The sequence below is a fragment of the Leopardus geoffroyi genome, chromosome C2, assembly GCF_018350155.1.
Source record: "Leopardus geoffroyi isolate Oge1 chromosome C2, O.geoffroyi_Oge1_pat1.0, whole genome shotgun sequence".
NCBI lineage: Eukaryota > Metazoa > Chordata > Mammalia > Carnivora > Felidae > Leopardus > Leopardus geoffroyi.
This window is the reverse complement of record NC_059333.1, coordinates 122285908-122305371: the sequence shown is the minus strand read 5'-3', so window position 1 is coordinate 122305371 and position 19464 is coordinate 122285908. Positions and strand designations below refer to the sequence as shown.

Below are 19464 nucleotides of genomic sequence, written 5' to 3'. Positions count from 1 at the left end.
TCATGGACGGTTACAATTAAAGGCACAGTACACAAGTAGAAAAGAACTAATATTAAATGAAGAAAATGAGACACTAGTCACACCAGAAATCCAAGCTAACAATGGCTACAACAGTTGATGATAAAAGTTAGTTCTAAGCTTCCTTGTCTTGGAAATAGAAGCATTTATTAGTATTAATGCCCTTTTTCCTGTGGCTGGATGAGATCAAAGAATGAATCAAATGGATCCTAAAGTATAAAGGACACTAAATAACATAATGGGCACAACTTATAACAGCTTCAGAAAAGGGTAAAAAGAAATTCTTCATTTGGCCATCTGGTCTCTCCACAGCTGAATGAATGCTGTGAGTTAAATGTTGTACTTCAGTGCTAGGAAGACACTGCCACTAGAGAGGCTGGGGGCGCTTGCCTGGTTGGCTCAGTCGGTTAAGCATTCAACTTCTGATTTCAGCTCAGGTCACGATCTCATGGTTCAGTTCATGAGATCAAGCCCTACATCTGGCTCTGTGCTGACAGTGTGGAGCCTGCTTGGGATTCTCATTCTCTCTCTCTCTCTCTCTCTCTCTCTCTCTCTGCTCCTCCTTCACTTGCTCTCTCTCTCTCTCTCTCTCTCTGTCTCACTCTCAAAATAAATTTTAAAAAAGAGAGAGAGATAGGCTGGATGAACAGCTCGTTAGTATGACCTTTAGACTAGAGGGGTTTTTTTGGTTTTAACTGCAGGAGCGATCTGTTAGTGTATAGTGAAATTAGTTGAGTGAGTTGCTATTAGCATTTTTAAAATGAAACAGAACAGAATACATGACACAGAGTAAGGTTAAGTTTGAATTTAATTTAGATCCCTACATACTAACATACTATGTATTTCTTATATAATATACTATCTCTTACTAGAATATTAGTTGGTAGGCTTTGGCCATTCCAGGCTTATGGTTTAAAATATATAGAGAAAATACCAAGAACTAGGTGCCGGGAAGAACAGAGATAAGATCCTTGAACCAGAACAAGAGCCACTGTGCCTTTAAATTGTGCCAATTTAGGAACCTGTGACTAGACTCAGTATTTTTTTAATGAAATACAATTAACATACAGTGTTATATTAGTTTCAATTCAACAATTGTATACATTGCTCACTGCGCATCACATTTGATCCCCTTTATCCGTTTCATATATCCTCCCACCCACCTGCCCTCTGGTAACCACCAGTTTGCTCTCTGTACTTAAAAGTCTGGTTTTTTTGTTTGTCTTTTTCCCCCTTTGTTCACTTGTTTTATTATTTTTTTAAGTTTATTTATTTATATTGAGAGAGACAGAAGCAGCATGAATGCGGGAGGGGCAGAGAGAGGGAGAGAGAATCCCAAGCAGGCTCTGTGCTGCCAGCGCAGAGCCCAACACAGGTCTCAAACTCATGAACTGTGAGACCATGACTTGAGCTGAAACCAAGAGTCGGATGCTTAACCAACAGAGCCACGTAGGTGCCCCTCACTTGTTTTATTTCTTAAATTCCACATATGAGTGAGATCATATGGTATTTGTTTTTCTCTGACTTATCTCACTTAGCATTATACCTTCTAGATCCATCCATGTTGTTACAAATGGCAACATGCATGTTTTTGACTGAGTAATATTCCTGTGTGTGTGTGTGCGCGCACGCATGTGCATGTGCGTGTGTACCACATCTACTTTATCCATTAATCTGTCAGCAGACACAGGTTGCTTCCATATCTTGGCTATTGTAAATAATGCTGAAATAAACATAGGGTTGCATATATCTTTTCAAATTCGTGTTTTTATTTTCTTGGGGTAAATACCCAGTAGTGGAATTACTGGTGCTGGGACAACTGGACAGCCACATGCGGAAGAATGAACCTGGACCGTTTTCTTACACCATGTACAAAAATAAACTCAAAATGGATGAAAGACCTCAATGTGAGACCTGCAACCATAAAAACCGTTGAAGAGAGCACAGGCAGTAATTTCTTTGACATTGGCCATAGAATCATTTTTCTAGATATGTCTCCTGAGGGAAGGGAAATGAAAGCAAAAAATCAACTTTTGGACTACACTAAAATCAAAGCACAGTAAAGGAAACCATAACAAAACAAAAAGGCAACCTGCCAAATGGGAGAAGATATTTTCAAATGATATATCTGATAAGGGGTTAATATCCATAACATATAAATAATTTATACAACTCAACACCAAAAACCCACAAATAATCCGATTAACAAAAGGGCAGAGAACCTGAATAGACATTTTTCCAAAGAAGGCATAAAGATGACAAACAGACACATGAAAAAGTGCTCAACATCACTAACCACCAGGGAAATGCAAGTCACAACGACAATGAAATATCAGCTCACCCCTGTCAGAATGGCTACCATCAAAAAGATGAGAGAACAAATGTTGATGAAGGGTTGGACAAAAGGGAGCCCTTGTGCACTGTTGGTGGGAATGTAAATTGGTACATTTACTATGGAAAACAGTATGGAGATTCCTCAAGAAATTAAAAATAGAACTACCATATGATCCAGCAATCTCACTTACGGGTATATGTCTGAAGGAATTGAAATCAGGATCTTAAAGAGATACCTTCAAATCCAAACCACAATGAGACTAGACTCAGAGACATGCTTTCTTGGTTTTGTGCATTGTTTCTTTTTCGTGTGCCTTCAGTACGTCACCGAGCCCTTTTTGAAAACCCTAATCTACTTTGGCTGTAATAAAAAGGGAAATTAGAGGGGCGCCTGGGTGGCGCAGTCGGTTAAGCGTCCGAGTTCAGCCAGGTCACGATCTCGCGGTCCGTGAGTTCGAGCCCCGCGTCAGGCTCTTGGCTGATGGCTCAGAGCCTGGAGCCTGTTTCCGATTCTGTGTCTCCCTCTCTCTCTGCCCCTCCCCCGTTCATGCTCTGTCTCTCTCTGTCCCCAAAATAAATAAACGTTAAAAAAAAAAAAAAAGGGAAATTAGAGAAAGTATGAGATATGGCCAGTAACGCAGAGAGGCAGGGAACCCCTGGTGGTCCGACTGGGTCATGCAGACTGAGGGTTTCCATTGAGAGACCTTTCAGAGCCACAAATTAGAATGGCTTCTCCAGTTCTTCTTCTCTGAGCGGGCAGTACCTCTGTATACAGGTACTGCTTACTTAGGGAAAGCTTTTAAAAAAAAAAATCATCTTCCTGCTTCATAAATGATGTTTGGATCGGGTCCTCAGGGTTATCTATGAAAATAGGACGTTTGTGGCAGGACCATGGCATTGCCCAGCTCTAGGAGTTCAATGCAGCAGCCTTGAGTGATGATGAGACCCTTCACATTTGGGGGGGGGGAACCCTCCTCCTCCCAAATTTGGACGTGTATATATAGCTACGGCTTTGGAGAAAGAGTTCTGGGAGGATTTCCAACTATAACAACTATTAGCAATGGTATGAGAAACAGGCTGGGGCGAGATCAAGATTTAGCTTCTAATGTTGACTCCAAGTCTTGCAAGTAACAGCAAATGAGATAAAAACCTGTATTTTCATACAAAAAAAAAAAAGTTTTTCAAAAACATTGAAAATTGTCTAGAAATAAAGAAACTACTTGTTGGGGAGCCTGGCTGGCTCAGTTGGTAGAGCCAATCTACCAATCTATGGTAGAGCATATGATTCTTGAACTCGGGGTTGTGAGTTTGAGCCCCACGCTGGGCATAGAGCTTACTTTAAAAAAGAAGGAAAGAAAGAAACTAGTTTTGGAAGGGTCTCTGACCATTTCTCTCCTCTTGTTTCAGATGACAGTCATGTCCCTTTCCAGGGACCTCAAGGACGACTTGCACAGTGACACAGTGCTCTCCATCTTAAATGAGCAGCGCATTCGGGGCATTTTATGCGATGTCACTATTATTGTGGAAGACACCAAATTTAAAGCCCACAGCAATGTCCTGGCTGCTTCAAGCCTTTATTTCAAAAATATCTTTTGGAGCCATACAATCTGTATTTCCAGCCATGTCCTGGAACTGGATGATCTCAAAGCTGAAGTGTTTACAGAGATCCTTAATTATATCTACAGCTCCACAGTTGTCGTCAAGAGACAGGAAACAGTCACGGATCTTGCAGCTGCAGGGAAAAAGCTGGGAATATCCTTCTTGGAAGACCTTACTGATCGCAACTTCTCCAATTCCCCTGGTCCCTATGTATTCTGCATTACTGAAAAGGGAGTGGTTAAAGAAGAAAAAAATGAAAAAAGGCACGAAGAACCTGCCATCACCAATGGGCCAAGGATCACAAATGCATTTTCCATCATTGAAACAGAAAATAGTAATAACATGTTCTCTCCACTGGACTTGAGAGCAAGTTTCAAAAAGGTCTCCGACTCCATGAGAACCACCAGCCTCTGCCTGGAGAGGACTGACGTGTGCCACGAGGCAGAGCCCGTCCGCACGCTGGCGGAGCACTCATATGCAGTTTCCTCCGTGGCCGAGGCATACAGAAGTCAGCCCGTACGTGAACACGACAGCAGTTCGCCTGGTAAAACAGGTAAAGAAACCTGTGAAGCTCTAGCAGCAAAACCGAAAACGTGCCGAAAGCCAAAGACAGTCTCCATACCCCAGGCTTCCAATTCAGCTGCAGAAAATAGACCACCCCCTCCAGCAGCCAGCTCAGAGGTTAATCAGGAAAGAAGTCCAGAGCTGCCTGCCGTTCTTCCTCGTTCAAAATCTCCCAACAACGAAGGAGATGTCCGTTTTTCCAAGGAAGATGAAAATAAATCCTCTGACGTCCCGGGGCCGCCGACGGCAGAGGTCCCACCTCTCGTGTACAACTGCAGCTGTTGTTCCAAGTCCTTTGACAGTAGCACTTTGCTCAGTGCCCACATGCAGCTCCACAAGCCAACCCAGGAGCCGTTAGTGTGCAAGCACTGCAACAAGCAGTTCAGCACCCTGAACAGACTGGATCGGCACGAGCAGATTTGTATGAGGTCCAGCCACATGCCTGTTCCCGGAGGAAACCAACGCTTTTTAGAAAACTATCCAACCATCGGACAGAATGGAAGTTCGTTCACAGGTCCAGAACCGTTGCTCTCTGAAAACAGGATTGGTGAGTTTTCCAGTACCGGAAGTACCTTGCCAGAAACGGACCACATGGTTAAATTTGTTAATGGGCAGATGCTCTACAGCTGTGTTGTATGCAAACGTAGTTACGTGACTTTATCCAGCCTCCGAAGACATGCAAATGTTCACTCGTGGAGAAGAACATATCCATGTCATTACTGCAACAAAGTATTTGCATTGGCTGAGTACAGGACAAGACATGAAATTTGGCATACAGGGGAGAGGCGCTATCAGTGCATTTTCTGCCTTGAAACTTTCATGACCTACTATATTCTCAAAAACCATCAGAAGTCTTTCCATGCCATAGATCACAGACTTTCCATTAGTAAAAAAACAGCAAATGGAGGCTTGAAGCCTAGTGTGTATCCATATAAACTTTACAGGCTACTGCCTATGAAATGCAAGAGGGCTCCTTATAAGAGCTACCGAAATTCTTCCTATGAAAATGCTCGAGAAAGCAGTCAGATGAATGCGTCAGCATCTGGTCCCTATGTCATTCAGAATCCACACAGCTCTGAGTTACCGACGCTGAATTTCCAAGACCGCGTCAACACCCTCACCAGCAGTCCAGCCGTCCCCTTGGAAACATCTGCACGCCAGGACATGCCCGCTTCTGCCAACGTACAGAGCGCAGAGGGGACCAAGTGGGGAGAGGAAGCACTGAAAGTCGATCTCGACAATAACTTTTATTCTACCGAGGTGTCGGTTTCTTCCACTGAGAATGCTGTCAGCTCTGACCTCCCAGCAGGGGACGTGCCTGTTTCGTCTTTGAGTGGTGGCAGTGAGAACGCAGCCTCTGTGATCAGCTACAGTGGCTCAGCACCCTCGGTCATTGTGCATAGTAGCCAGTTCTCATCAGTGATAATGCACAGCAACGCCGTTGCCGCCATGACCAGCAGCAGCCACAGAGCCCCTTCGGACCCAGCAGGCAGTCAGCCCCTGAAAGACGACAGCAAACTCGAGCCTGACAAAGCGGGCAGGGTCGTCAGCAGACCCAAAAGCATTAAGGAGAAAAAGAAGATTGTGCCGTGTAACAAGGGGGAGATAGCAGAGGAGTCCAAATACGTCGCTGATCCCGGAGGGTCATTGAGCAAAACCGCAAGTATGAAAGAAACCAGTAAAATTGAAACCTACATTGCAAAGCCTGCTCTGCCAGGAACCTCCACAAACAGCAACGTGGCGCCCCTTTGCCAGATAACGGTGAAAATTGGAAACGAAGCCATCGTGAAAAGGCACATCCTAGGATCTAAGTTGTTCTATAAAAGAGGGAGAAGACCCAAGTATCAAGTGCAGGAGGAGACCTTGCCACAAGAGAGTGACCCAGAAGCCAACAGAGACAGCCCACTCGGGCTCTGCCAGTCCGAGTGTGTGGAAATGAACGAGATGTTCGATGACGCCAGCGACCAGGATTCCACTGACAAACCTTGGCGTCCTTACTACAACTACAAACCCAAAAAGAAATCCAGACAGTTGAGGAAAATGAGGAAGGTCAACTGGAAGAAAGAACATGAACACAGGAGCCCAAGCAATAAGTGTAAATACCCAGCAGAACTGGACTGCGCTGTGGGGAAAGCTCCTCAGGAGAAGGCCTTTGAGGAAGAAGAAAATAAAGAGATGCCCAAGCTGCAGTGCGAACTCTGCGATGGAGACAAAGCCTCGGGGGCCGGCAATCAAGGAAGGCCCCACCGGCATCTCACTGCTAGGCCTTACGCCTGCGAGTTCTGTGCCAAGCAGTTCCAGAGCCCTTCCACGCTCAAGATGCACATGCGGTGTCACACCGGAGAGAAGCCGTACCAGTGCAAGACCTGTGGGCGGTGCTTCTCGGTGCAGGGAAACTTACAGAAACACGAACGCATCCACCTGGGCGTGAAGGAGTTCATCTGTCAGTACTGCAACAAGGCATTCACGTTGAACGAGACGCTCAAAATCCACGAAAGAATCCACACCGGCGAAAAGCGTTACCACTGTCAGTTCTGCTTTCAGAGTTTTTTGTACCTTTCCACAAAAAGGAATCATGAGCAGAGGCACATTTGGGAGCATGATGGGAAGGGCTATGCCTGCTTCCAGTGCCCCAAAATTTGCAAAACAGCTGCTGCCCTTGGAATGCACCAGAAGAAACACTTATTCAAGAGCCCAAGTCAGCGGGAGAAAGTCGAAGGTGACATGTGCCATGAGAACTCAAATCCTCTGGAGAACCCACATGTCAATGATTCAGAAGACAATGACCAAAAGGATAATGTGCAAACCATTGTTGAAAATGTCCTTTGAGTGGCGATACTTAGAAAAATCTTCAAAACTATAAGTTGGTGGGTTTGTTGTTTTGGGGTGTTTTTAGCTGTTTCTTCTGGTGTGTTTTTTTTTTTTAAGTTTAGTTTTGTTTTGTTCACACAACAGTCATGAAGGAGTGAAATGTAAAAAAGAAAATCTCATTTGTGAAAATTCCAGAAAAAGGATCCTAATATCTACTTTGGGTTTTAGCATTAACTTCATGCAAAGTGCACAAAAATGAAATAGCTGAATCCTCCAGTATCCCAAGTATCTTGTGGAAGTTTATGAAGTTCTTAGCTGTGGTATTTCTGCCAGTGGAAAAAAAAAGAGTCTAATGTTAGCCTAATTTAGAACTTTCTAGTAAGTGCTAATAGGAACTGGCTGCTGAGCTGTCTTTAGTCACTGGAGAAAACGAGGGTCGGATATCATGAAAACATCATCTTCATAAATATGTTAGAAGGTAAACGAGCTATGACAGTCATTTTTCCCATCCAGCTTCTGCGCTATTAAAAATTGTTTAAATTAGTGGATATATAAGAAATATTTAATATTATAGCTGAAAATATGTGTGAAATTGAGTAACTTAAGTAGGACATTCATACATTATCTAGAACTACTTTTCTGCAACACAAGCCTTGTAAAATACATATATAAATCACTATGACTTTTAACTATCCATGTCCCCTGTAGAGAATTATAATGACGAGCAATAGATCTGCAAATAATGAGGACTAATGGAAAAATCAGTAGAAAGCATCTTGATATGATTTAAGAGCACGTTGTATGCTTTTAGACGGAATGCTGTTCCCTTGAAGTTCTGGCTGAGCTATTACTAGAACTGGTCTACTCCAGTCACAGAAAAAAATAGGTCATGCCTTATCTATGGGGGAGAGCCCTCCCAGAATTTTTCTCTGATCACCTGTGCTGTATATTACTTTGCAGTGGCCTCACTTCAGAAAATAAAGAAGGGTCAAATTCTTCTGAAACTCCCTGCAGTCTTCCATCCATCACAAGGCCATGGATGTAGAGGTCTATTTCAGACAGACTTAATCAGTCTCCAGGGTTTAAGTTAAAACCTGACACATCCCATTCCACTGAAGGAGTGTCCAGGAAATTTAGTGCAAAGCATGCATATGGTGGTGAATTCCCCGGCACTTGAAAATGACAGAAAGCCTAATCCCAGTGATTATTAGCCTTCTTGGAGATTATGCAGCCCACAAGTATATACTAATATAAAACAAAAGGGCATCAGAAAGACACCTCCCACCTCACCCATTAGTGACTTGAGTGGGCAAGAGGAAGCGATGACCTTCCTTGCCTCAAACAGTAGCTTTGTTTTGGGGGAGGTTGGAGGAGAGATAGACTGTGGAGTAATACGATTCCATCACTTACTTATATGACTCAGAAACATATCCCCAAAGCCAGATGCCTTGTCTTCATGTTTGCAGACACCTGGCTCCCTTGCTAAAAATCCACTTAAGTTGTTTCATGTTCTTTTATGCTGCCCCACACCACCACCATTGCCCTCCAAGTCTAATTGCCCTGTAGGATATTCCATCATGTGGATTAGGTTCTGGGAAGCTGGAACACATCATTCTTAGGTTATAAACTGCCAGAATAGGAGGGAGAGAGAAAACATTCCTACCCTTTGATCACCAGTGTGAGCAGAACCTGGAACCTGGTTTAAGGGTGACCTACAGCTATTCATGTTCATGGGATTTGATAGATGGAAGCCCAAGGTTATTCAAGGTTGCAGAGTCACCATAATGAAGAAGTAGTTCAAAGGACTCCAGTTTCTCTCTTCAAGTATTGTGATGTCTCCATGAAGAAGACTTAATACGGATTTGGGTGGGCGAGAAAGCATTTAAACACCCAGAGAAGGACACGATCAAAGCTGACCTTTTTATACAGTAGTATTTTGCTGTTAAGTAACCCCAATATTGCATCTGCATTTATCTTTTGTTGATCTACTTTCACTTACTTACATACAGTATTATGTAATAGAGGAAAATGGGGAAATGCAAGCAAATTCATCCTTATTTTATACGTTGTATATATGTATACCTGCACTACTCATTTGGGTTTTGTTAAAAGAGGTGGTCACAAAGGGCTTATGAAAATCATTTCTGAATTGATAATTAGAATACTGAATAGGTAATTCGGTGATCTACTAATTTATTTTATCTCAATTGGGATTATTAATCAAAGAGAATTACTGTGTATTTCAGTCATGTTGATTTGAGGTAACTCCAAATATAAAATTATTACATGTAGTGATGTCTCCTAGCCCTTACATGTGGAAATTTTTTAAGTGGACTTGTATGCTGATAATTCTAGACCAAAGTAAATATGGCAGAATATTTATACATGAAAAAATAATTTTGCAAATATTTTCTATAATTGTATTATTCGTTTAAAATGTTGATAGCTTGTGTTAGTTTCAGGGAGGGGTGTATATTTTGATAAAAAAAATACTTGACTTTGTAATTCTGTATATTCTATACAATTTATAGCAGAGCCGTTTTAAGACAGCCTTGTCACATTTTTGTTAATTGTGAAAACTTTATCATGAGTGATGTTTATGCATTGAGTACATAACGACCAACTAGAATTAAAGTAGGTGTAAACAGTGAACATACTGTATGCTGTACAAGATATATTGTAATTTGCTGTTTTAGCATCTGTATTTTGGTTAGAAGATATTATTAAATGCAGATGTTAAGGGTTGGAAAAGTCTAATTTTATTTTTAGAAATAATGAATATAAATTTGGTTTTGCTTGATTAAAATAGCTTATTCTATGTTAAGTCTCTTAAATGTTTTAATGTTAATTCTTTTGTGCAGTCAAGCGGCTATTTCCTCTTTGTGAGTCACAGCCTTGTTTCACATATTATTCATTTAATATATTTCTGTTTCCTTACTTGTTTACGTTCCATGATACCTACTTACATGCTTAGGACTCAAATGGAATATGCATTAAAAAAAAAAAAGCAGAAATAAGAGAGATTGAAGTCTTCTTATCATTTAATGCCTTGGCTAGGCCTGACCTTGTGATAAATCAGAGAGCGTTGAAAGTGTTCTGTCTACTCTACTCCTCCTCGGGAAACAAATTACACTTAGTACCAGGAATCTGGCAGGGTTCTTCCCATGGGCTGTTTCATTCAGGTCTTTTCCAGCAACCATGGGAAGTAGACTTCATTATCTACATTTTGTAGTGACTTTGAGAAGATCACACAACCAGACAGAACCAGGATTCCAAGCCAGATCTCCCTGACTTCAAAGCCCATGTTTTTGTTTCTTCTCAACACCTTAGAGAAAAATACTTAATGTAAACTGAACGGGCAGTGAGGCAAAGAGGCATGACAAATGAATGCAGCTTTATGATGATAGCTGTTACAGTGATGGCCTTCAGGAGGCCGTACTGGTTGGTCTCAGCTTTCCCTGACACCACCGCTGCTTTATTTCTGATGCCTCTACACTCTGGGCATTTGGCTTCTCTTGTATGTTGGGATATTGCCTTATAAAATCATTTTTTAAATCTGTACACTTTTTCTTTTCAAGAATATAGAGTAAAATTGGGGCGCCTGGGAGGCTCAGTCAGTTAAATGTCTGACTTCGGCTCGGAGGCCCGTATCAGGCTCTCTGCTGTCAGCTCAGAGCCTGGAGCCTGCTTCAGATGCTGTGTCTCCCTCTCTCTCTCTCTGCCCCTCCCCTGCTCCCTCTCTCTCTCTCTCTTCCTCTCTCTCTCTCTCTCTCTCAAAAACAAACATTTTTAAAAAGGTATTAAAAAGAATATGGAGTAAAATATTTAATACTGTTTTAAGCTAGTAATTTTTCACATAAAAAATGTCCCCTCATCACAGACTATATTCCTAACTTTAATTATCTTCAGATGCATGCAGTTAGTCACAGTAGCTAGTGTGAAAGGGAGTGCCAGTGGCTCAGGCAACATAATCCATCACCAACACGGAAAATAACGCAAATTTCCAGTCCTACTAATGTCTGGCCAGTAAGCATCAGTTTTGTATTTGAAGGATAATCCAAACCAAATCCAAATCAAAAATTTGATAACTGCTGCCTGCTGAAACTAACTTCACTTATCTAGCAAAACAGATTAAATATTGAACAAATTTTTAATAATTGAGAAAGCTCGATTAAAAGCATCAAAACAAATCCTGCAAGGCAATCCTACTTGTGCATATTGTATTAATCACTTTGGGTTCTTTTACTCCTGTTTCTCACCTTCCTCTTTTCTCATTACCCCCCCAACCCCCCCACCCCCCGCCCCCGGTTGACCGGGTCCCATGCCCTCTGTCTCCCCTCAGTTGCTCTTTGCAGAGGCAATTTCCTCCATATCTGAGAACTCTTCACCTTCCTCCTCCCCAAATCCTGGCCAGCTATCAGTCTCCCTTCTGGAGAGAGGAACCCCTTGCCTTGTCCCCACTCCCCCTCCCCAGTATACTCCCCTTGACGCTGATTCTCCAAGGAAGGTCATCAGTGAGCAGGTGAGTTGGCTTGGGGTGCAGATTTTAAAATGAAATTCTCCCAAGTTTAGACAACTCCTGGAAGAACTGGTTATAGCAGAAGTATGATTACATTTCTTAAGGTTTTGTAAATTATGATTTCATTCTTGATGTCTAAGACCTCAATTCTAGTTACTTAGAATGTTTTGCTGAGAAGTGAAGAGCACTTTTTTCCCCAATTTTAAAAACTATGACTTCTATGTCACATAGGGGTCAGGATGTTATTCTTGTTATAGGAAACTTAGGTATATAGAGATTTAAAAGCTGGAACAGTGCTAATTAATGGAGAATTTTAATTCATTTATTCAAAATATGTTTAATTTGGGGTCTCAGGTGTTGTGTCCAGGCCAGGGCTATAGAGTTATAAGAGGTAGCCTGTGCCTTTGAGGAGCCAGAACCGGGGAAGGAGACTGATGAGGCAAGGCACGATTACAAAACGAAACCCTGAGTCCCTAGTTGCTCAGAACCAGATTGGATTATGTTGGGTTCTGAGAGAGAGGGCACTGAGCTGGGCCTGACCGAGCCTGGGCTTCCCAGTGCAGGCAGGTCCAGGTAGGAGTGGCTAAAACACAGGAGCATGGGTGAGTGCATGTGGTTCCGCAGGCCTGGGGTTCGGGTGGTGAGCCAGGAGAGGTACACAGAGGACACATCACCAGGGCCTCGTGTGCCTTGCCAGAGATTTTGTATTTCTGACACAGATAGATGATGGGGGAGCAGATGAGCAGCTGAGTGCTAGGAGGGAAGGGCAGAGAGCGGTTCCAGAAGGTCCAAGCGAGAGGCCGTGTGAGGGCTTCAACAAAAAGGAAATGATCTAATGTGTTTGAAGGATGACTCTCACTGCAGTATAGGGAAGAGACTGCAGGTCAGTGAAGAAGGTCTCTGGAGCGCCTGTGTGGTTCAGTCAGGTGTCCAACTCTTTTTTGTTGTTGTTGTTTGTGAGTGACTTTATTCTTTTTTTTATTATTTCTGGGGCGCCTGGGTGGCTCAGTTGGTTGAGCTTCTGACTTCCGCTCAGATCATGATCTCACGGTCTGTGAGTTCAAGCCCCTTAAGGGCTCTGTGCTGACAGCTCAGAGCCTGGAGCCTGCTTCAGTTTCTGTGTCTCCCTCCCTTTCTGCCCCTCCCCATTCACACTCTGTCTCTCTGTCTCTGTCTCTCTCTCAAAAATAAACATTAAAAAAATTGTTTTCAATTTAAATTCAAGTCAGTTAATATACAGTGTAGCCTTGGCTTCAGGAGGAGTAGAGCCCAGTGCTCCTCCCAACAATTCCCTCCTTAATGTCTGTCACCCATTAACCCATACCCCCACCCACCTCCCCTCCAGCAACCCTCAGTTTGTTCTCCGTATTGAAGAGTCTCTTAAGGTTTGCCTCCCTCTCTGTTTTTATCTTATTTTTCCTTCCCTTCCCCTATGATTATCTGTTGAGTTTCTCAATTTCCACGTAAGACTAAAACCGTATGGCTGTCTCTCTCTGACTTATTTTGCTTAGCATAATACACTCTAGTTCCATCCACATTGTTGCAAATGGCAAGATTTCATTCTTTTTCATCACTGAGTAGTACTCTATTGTATGTATATACTTTATCTTCTTTATCCATTCATCAATTGATGGACATTTGGGCTCTTTCCATAATTTGGCTATTGTTGGTAGCGTTGCTATAAACATTGGGGTACATATGCCCCTTCGAATCAGCACGTTTGTATCCTTTAGATAAATTCCTAGTAGTGCAATTTCTGGATCGTAGGGTAGGGTAGTTCTTTTCTTAGGGTTTTTTGGTTTTTTTTTTTTTTAAACTATTTTCCATAGTGTTCTCCAGAGTGGCTGTACCAGTTTGCATTCCCACCAACAGTGTAAGCGTCCAACTGTTGATTTCAGCTCAGGTGTTGATGTTGGGGTTGTGAGTTCAAGCCATGCACTAGGCTCCACACTGGGCGTGGAGCCTACTTTAAAAAAATGTAAGTAACCAATGACTCACTGCAATGCAGTGAAGAAACTATTTTTTCTTCCCTTGCAATATATTTTTGAAGAAATTATGTTGTTTGTCCTGAAGAGTTTGTCACAGCCTGGGAATTAACAAGACAGCTTCCTAAGTTGGGTTATGTTCTTCCATCAGGAGGTACATACTGCCTGAGATAGTGGATGTACTTTGAAGGTAGATCTGATAGGATTTATGAGTGGTTTAGGTCCCAGGAGGTGAGAAAAACAGAGAGGTCAAAGATGACTCCCAGGTTTTGGGTCTGAGTCATTAGAAGAGTGGAGTCACCTGTAGACCACTAGCTTATGTGGACCAGAAGTTCGGAAGGGGGACTGGCTTTGGGGTGAAGCTGAAAGTTGTGTTTCATTCATTCAAAACATCTTTGAGCTAGGTGCTGGGAATACAAAAACAGAAAAAACAAATTGTCCCTGTAGCTTATGATCTAATGGGGAACACAAAAAGCTAACCAATTACAATTTCAGTAAGTAATGTGAAGAAGAGGTGCCATGAGGACATTTAACAGGGGGCCTAAGCTAGTCTGGAAGTTCGAGGGAAGTCGTCCTTGAGGAAGTACCTTTTGAATGAGATCTGAAAAAGGAATAAAGTTGAAAGAGGAGAGGAGCGCCTGAGTGGCTCAGTGGGTTAAGTGTCTAACTCTTGATTTTAGCTCAGGTCATAGTCTCACGGTTGATGAGATCGAACCCCACATCCAGCTCCATGCTGTCAGTGCAAAGCCTGCTTGAGATGCTCTTTCGTTTCCTCTCTGTCTGCCTCTGCCCTGCTTGTTCTCTCTCTTGCTCTTCTCAAAATAAGTAAATAAACTTAAGAAAGAAAGAAAAAGGAAGGAAGGAAGGAAGGAAGAAAAAGAAAAAGAAAGAAAGAAAGAAAGAAAGAAAGAAAGAAAGAAAGAAAGAAAGAAAAGAAAAAGAAAAAGAGAAAGAAAGAAAAAGAAAAAGACTTTCCGGGTAGAGGGAATAGCATGTACAAGAGTCTGTTTCTAGGGGGAACACAGTGCATTGGAAGCCAGTGGTGGCCAGAGTGCTAGAGAGGTGGGTCTGAGAGGAGACTGGAGGCTGAAAGCCATACCCTGCAGTACCCCCAGGTCATGCTAAGGATTGGGATCTTACACTAAGAGCAGCAGAGAGCCATTGGATTGTTGGACAAGAAAAATTTTTTAAATCAGCTTTGTATTGTGAAATGTCACCGAAGCTGAACTGTGGGGAATGACACAGAGGACAATAATGGCCAGAAGTAGAGCAGGCAGGAATCTGTTGCAGTGGTCCAGACTGGAGATGATGGTGGCGTGGGTTATGTATTGACAGTGAAGATGAGAGAAAAGAGGAGAGAATGAGTGCTATTTAGGAGACAAAATCAGCAGAACTTGATACTGGATGGATATGGAGAAGTGAGGGCTGGGGAGGGGTCAAGGATAACCTTTTGTTTTCCTATTTGTTGACACTATGGGAATGTAAGATGTCTCCTATGAAGCTTGTATAGCAAAAGAAGACCGAATCCTGGAAAACACCAATATTTGGTGATTGATATTTGATGAGTAAATAAAAGTCTGTAAGAGGCTGGCACGGAGAAGGGAACAGAGAAGTAGGAGGAAAATTGGAGGAGTGGCATCTAGGCAGCCAGAGATGAAGAACCTCTCAGAAAGGAGAGAATCATCAATTGTGTCAAGTGAAGATAAAGCCGAGTAAAGAAAATCTGGAAAGTGCCCTTTTGCACTTAGCAACTAGAAGGTCACTGGGAGCGATATACTGGTAAAACAGTTAACCATCACCTTGGAGAGCAGGAAAGCCGGATTTATAGTCCTTGCCAATGTCTGTCGTGTAAACACTCCTGCCATGGATGATTTTAAGCTGCCAACGTGATGTCACTGAATGCGGAGTTGAGAAGAGAGACATCCAGTTGGCTCATGAGAGCTGGTATGAGCCTGCTGAGTAGTTTCAGTGTGGTGGTACAGGTGGAAACTGGGGGGCAGATGCAGGAGCAGAGAGGAAGAGAGTCAGCAAGGGTTCTTGTTTCCAGAAGCTGAGCTAGGAAGGAGAGAGGAGAGAGAAAAGGAGCTGTGAGTGGAACCTGACGCTTGGAGACCAGGATTCCACCACGTGGGGTGAAACAAAGGATGAGGAGGCAAGAAAGTTGAGGGTATTGGTGAGAGACTCCATTGTAGCCAAGAACTAGAAAGCCTGGGTTTAATATAAGGAAGCACAGACCTCAGTGTCTGATAAGACACGCACAAATGGAGGAGGCCTGAAGGCTCTTTTACAACTACTTTCATATTTGTCTCTCACCATCATCCTGTTGTGTTACCAGTGATTATTGTCTTCATCTGAGAGCTGTGGGCACAGAGCATAGAGAAGCCAAGGGGCCCAGAGAGACAGCGCCAACACCTGTCAGTTTTCAGGACATGGTTCTCACCACCCCCAGCTGACTCCACATTGACTGAGAGATTTTTCGGAAGGTGGGGGACTGGGCCAATGACAACTGCTATGCTTTCCTCAGAATGAGTGTTTATTAGCTTGAGACTCGAATACCCTGAGTCCTATGTCTTTCTTTTTTTGTTGTTGTTTTTTGTTTTTTGGTCAATGTGTTCTTCTGTGGCAGTTCGTGTAGGCAGACCTCATTTCACTGCGCATCACTTCACCGTGATTTGCACTTATGGCATTTTGGGTTTTTTTTTTTTTTTTTTTTTTTTTACACATTAAAGGTTTGTGGCAACCCAGCATTGAGCAAGTCTGTTGGTGTCTCTGTGTTATATTTTGGTAATTCTTGCAATATTTCAAGCTTTTTCATTATTATATTTGTTATGGGGATCTGTGATCAGTGTTTACAACTCACTGAAAGCTCGGATGAGGCTTAACATTTTTTTTAGCAAGGAAGTATTTTTTTTTAATGAAGGCATGACACTGTTTTGGGGTTTTTGTTGTTTTTTTTTTTTAAGTAGGCTTCACGAAACCCAGCATGGAGCCAAATGTGGGGCTTGAACTCGCAACCCTGAGATCAAGACCTGAGCTAAGATCAAGAGTCAGACGCTTAACCAACTGAGCCACCCTGGTGCCCCTGTATATCGGTTTTTTAAATGTAATGCTATTGCACAATTAATGGACTATAGTATAGTATAAACATACTTTTACACGTATTAGAAAACCAAAAAATTCAATTGACTTGTTTTCTCGTGATACTCATTTTATTGTGGTGGTCTAGAATCAAACCCACAATATCTCCAAGGTGTACTCCTGTATGACCAGGCACTCTTCTAAGCATCTAATTAATGTTAATTTATTTAATCCTCATATCCATCCTGTGAGATAGACGTTGATATTATCATCCCCATCAACGTTTAATGTGGTTATCTTTTGCTGTACAGTGCCACAAAACTTAGTGGCTTAAAACAGCCATATACAGTGTTCTCAGATCATATGGTTCTGTGGTTTGACTGGGATCAGCTGAGCGGGCCCCTCGTGCAGGTATAGTCAGATGGTGGCATCGTCTAAAGTCTTGACCACCCTGGGCATCCAAGCAGTCCCAGCCCAGCTTGGATTCAAGGGTGGAGGGATGGACTATACTTCTCAATGGGGGAGTAGTAGGCACATACAACGAGGGAAGGGATTGATGGCAGGCATCTTTAGGGACAAGCTATTCTACAAGAGCTAATCCCCAATGAGAAAACCAAGCACAGAGAAGTTATCTTACCCAAGGTCATACAGCTGGTATGTGGAGAAGCAGAGTTCCCCGGCAGTTGAGTTCCAGAGCCGGCTAATAGAGGCAAAGGGCACTGAAGCCCGAGAGCACAGACCTCCTCTCACCACAAAGCTGTGGTGGGTAGGAGCACAGCATTATTTGTAGTAGAACCGGAGAGTTCCTGGGATTAGCTGTCAAGGATTTGGGAGAGCGGAAGAAATTCTGAAAATACTTTAAATGGAAATAAATGAGTAGGGTACAAATTGAGTCAAATTTCAAGGACTATCTAAACAAGGCTCTTTTCATGTTGGGGGTGAAAATGGGGTCTGTGTGGCCCAAAGCAAATGGGAGACTTCATACTTTTGCTTGCCAATTTGCTTGCCAATTACCCAATGAGGAAAGAATAGAAGTATAGCGAGGAGTGGGGGAGGGGTGTATTGTTTGTTTGTTTGTTTTTCTTATAACTAATCAAAATCTGAAACTTTTAGTCAGCTACTCCAAAGGGTAAAATATGGGGGGAGCCTATGACTGGACCAAGGAATTCGAATCTGAGATATAGACTGGCCCCCGAAAGGATCTTCATGCCCCTTCTGTGCCCCCCGTTGTATAATGTCTAATGTATAAGGCTCTGAAAATCTAGGTCATCACTTAACTTTTATACATTGCAGACCCTCTGATGGAAGAACGTCTTCCATTAGGAAGGCCATCTAAAAGAAATTGCCATCTCTAATTCAAAAATTTACTCACTTCACATAAGCGATAGGCTACTGCCAGAGAGAAGCTGACTCAGCTCTGATGCTTGGCCAGTTTCTCTCCCGAAATCTGGCCAGCTGAGATACTGTGTAGCGTAGGTGCTGTTCATTTCTAGCTTCTCAGTTTTACGGGGCTAAAAGGCCACATCTCACACCTTAACTGGAACATGCCCAATATCTGTGTAAATGTGGTTATAGTGGGAAGAGCAGCAAGCCATTTCCCAGGTCAGACCCCTTCATTTCTGATGTTTCTCTTCCTGAAGAGAAACCCAGGGCCACGATTTTTGTCATCATGATGGGAACCAGCCTCCTCTGCTAGTGCTCATGTGGACTGTGGCAACATTCCAGCCACTGGGAACTCCTCACCATTCAGTGGCATCCTTACACCTAAGCAGGAAGGCCCCACCCTGGCCCTCCTCCGGAGGTCCCCCCTCCCTCCAGGCAGAGTCTGCATGCAGGGCCAACAATGAGGTACCCACGCAGAGTGCTCAGGACCTGAGAATTCTCTGCCCACTTGCAGGGCCTGCTCGGATCTCTTCCCTGCCAGGGTCACTCCCCTAGACCCCAGGGACAGGCAAGGAGCAGGTGTTTGCAAGGGATGTGGACGGAGTTTGTGATGAAGTTTCAAGATCACATGTGTATGTGCCCAAAGCCCCGGCAGTGTGGGAAGGAGCAGGGCGGAGAGTAAGAAGAAATACAAGGACACCCTGGGCCCAGCCTTTCTCATGCTGTCTCACCCCAGTCAGGAACACCACAGACTGGGTCCTCTAAATCCAAACCTGGCCTCCCAGATTATTAGGAAGGTATGTTTACCGAAGGAAGAGAATAGAGCATATTTAATTAAGAGCTTACTCACCTGACTTATAACCTTCAAATTTAGATACATGATATACTACCATTGACCCTCAACCAACACGAGTTTGAGCTGTGTGAATCCACTTATATGCAGATTCTTTTTATAAATACAGTACAGTGCTATAAATGTATTTTCTCTTTCCTATGGTCTTCTTAATAAGATTTTTCTAGCTTACTTTATTATAAGAATACAGTATGTAATACATCTACAACATATACATAATTGACTGTTTATGTTATCGGTGAGGCTTCTGGTCAACAGTAGGCTCTTAGTGGTTAAGTTTCTCGGGAGTCAAAGGTTATACACAGGTCAGGTCCCCAGTC

At 42.9% G+C, this 19464-nt stretch overlaps 1 protein-coding gene across 15 annotated transcripts in view; it reads left to right on the top strand.

Annotated features, from left to right (window-relative positions):
- ZBTB38 (zinc finger and BTB domain containing 38) overlaps positions 1-19464 on the top strand; it is a 172493-nt gene that overhangs the window by 132111 nt on the left and 20918 nt on the right. For 11 of the 15 annotated variants that reach the window (XM_045503465.1, XM_045503457.1, XM_045503464.1 and 8 more), the window contains one exon: positions 3760-10345. The exons of 3 other annotated variants lie outside the window; for them this stretch is intronic. In XM_045503465.1, the coding sequence (XP_045359421.1) occupies positions 3760-7344 (3585 nt within the window). In that variant the 3' untranslated portion in view covers positions 7345-10345. Of the gene's footprint in view, positions 1-3759; positions 10346-11103; positions 11849-19464 lie in introns of those variants that run through there. One more of the 15 variants, XR_006718695.1, reaches the window with a different exon arrangement.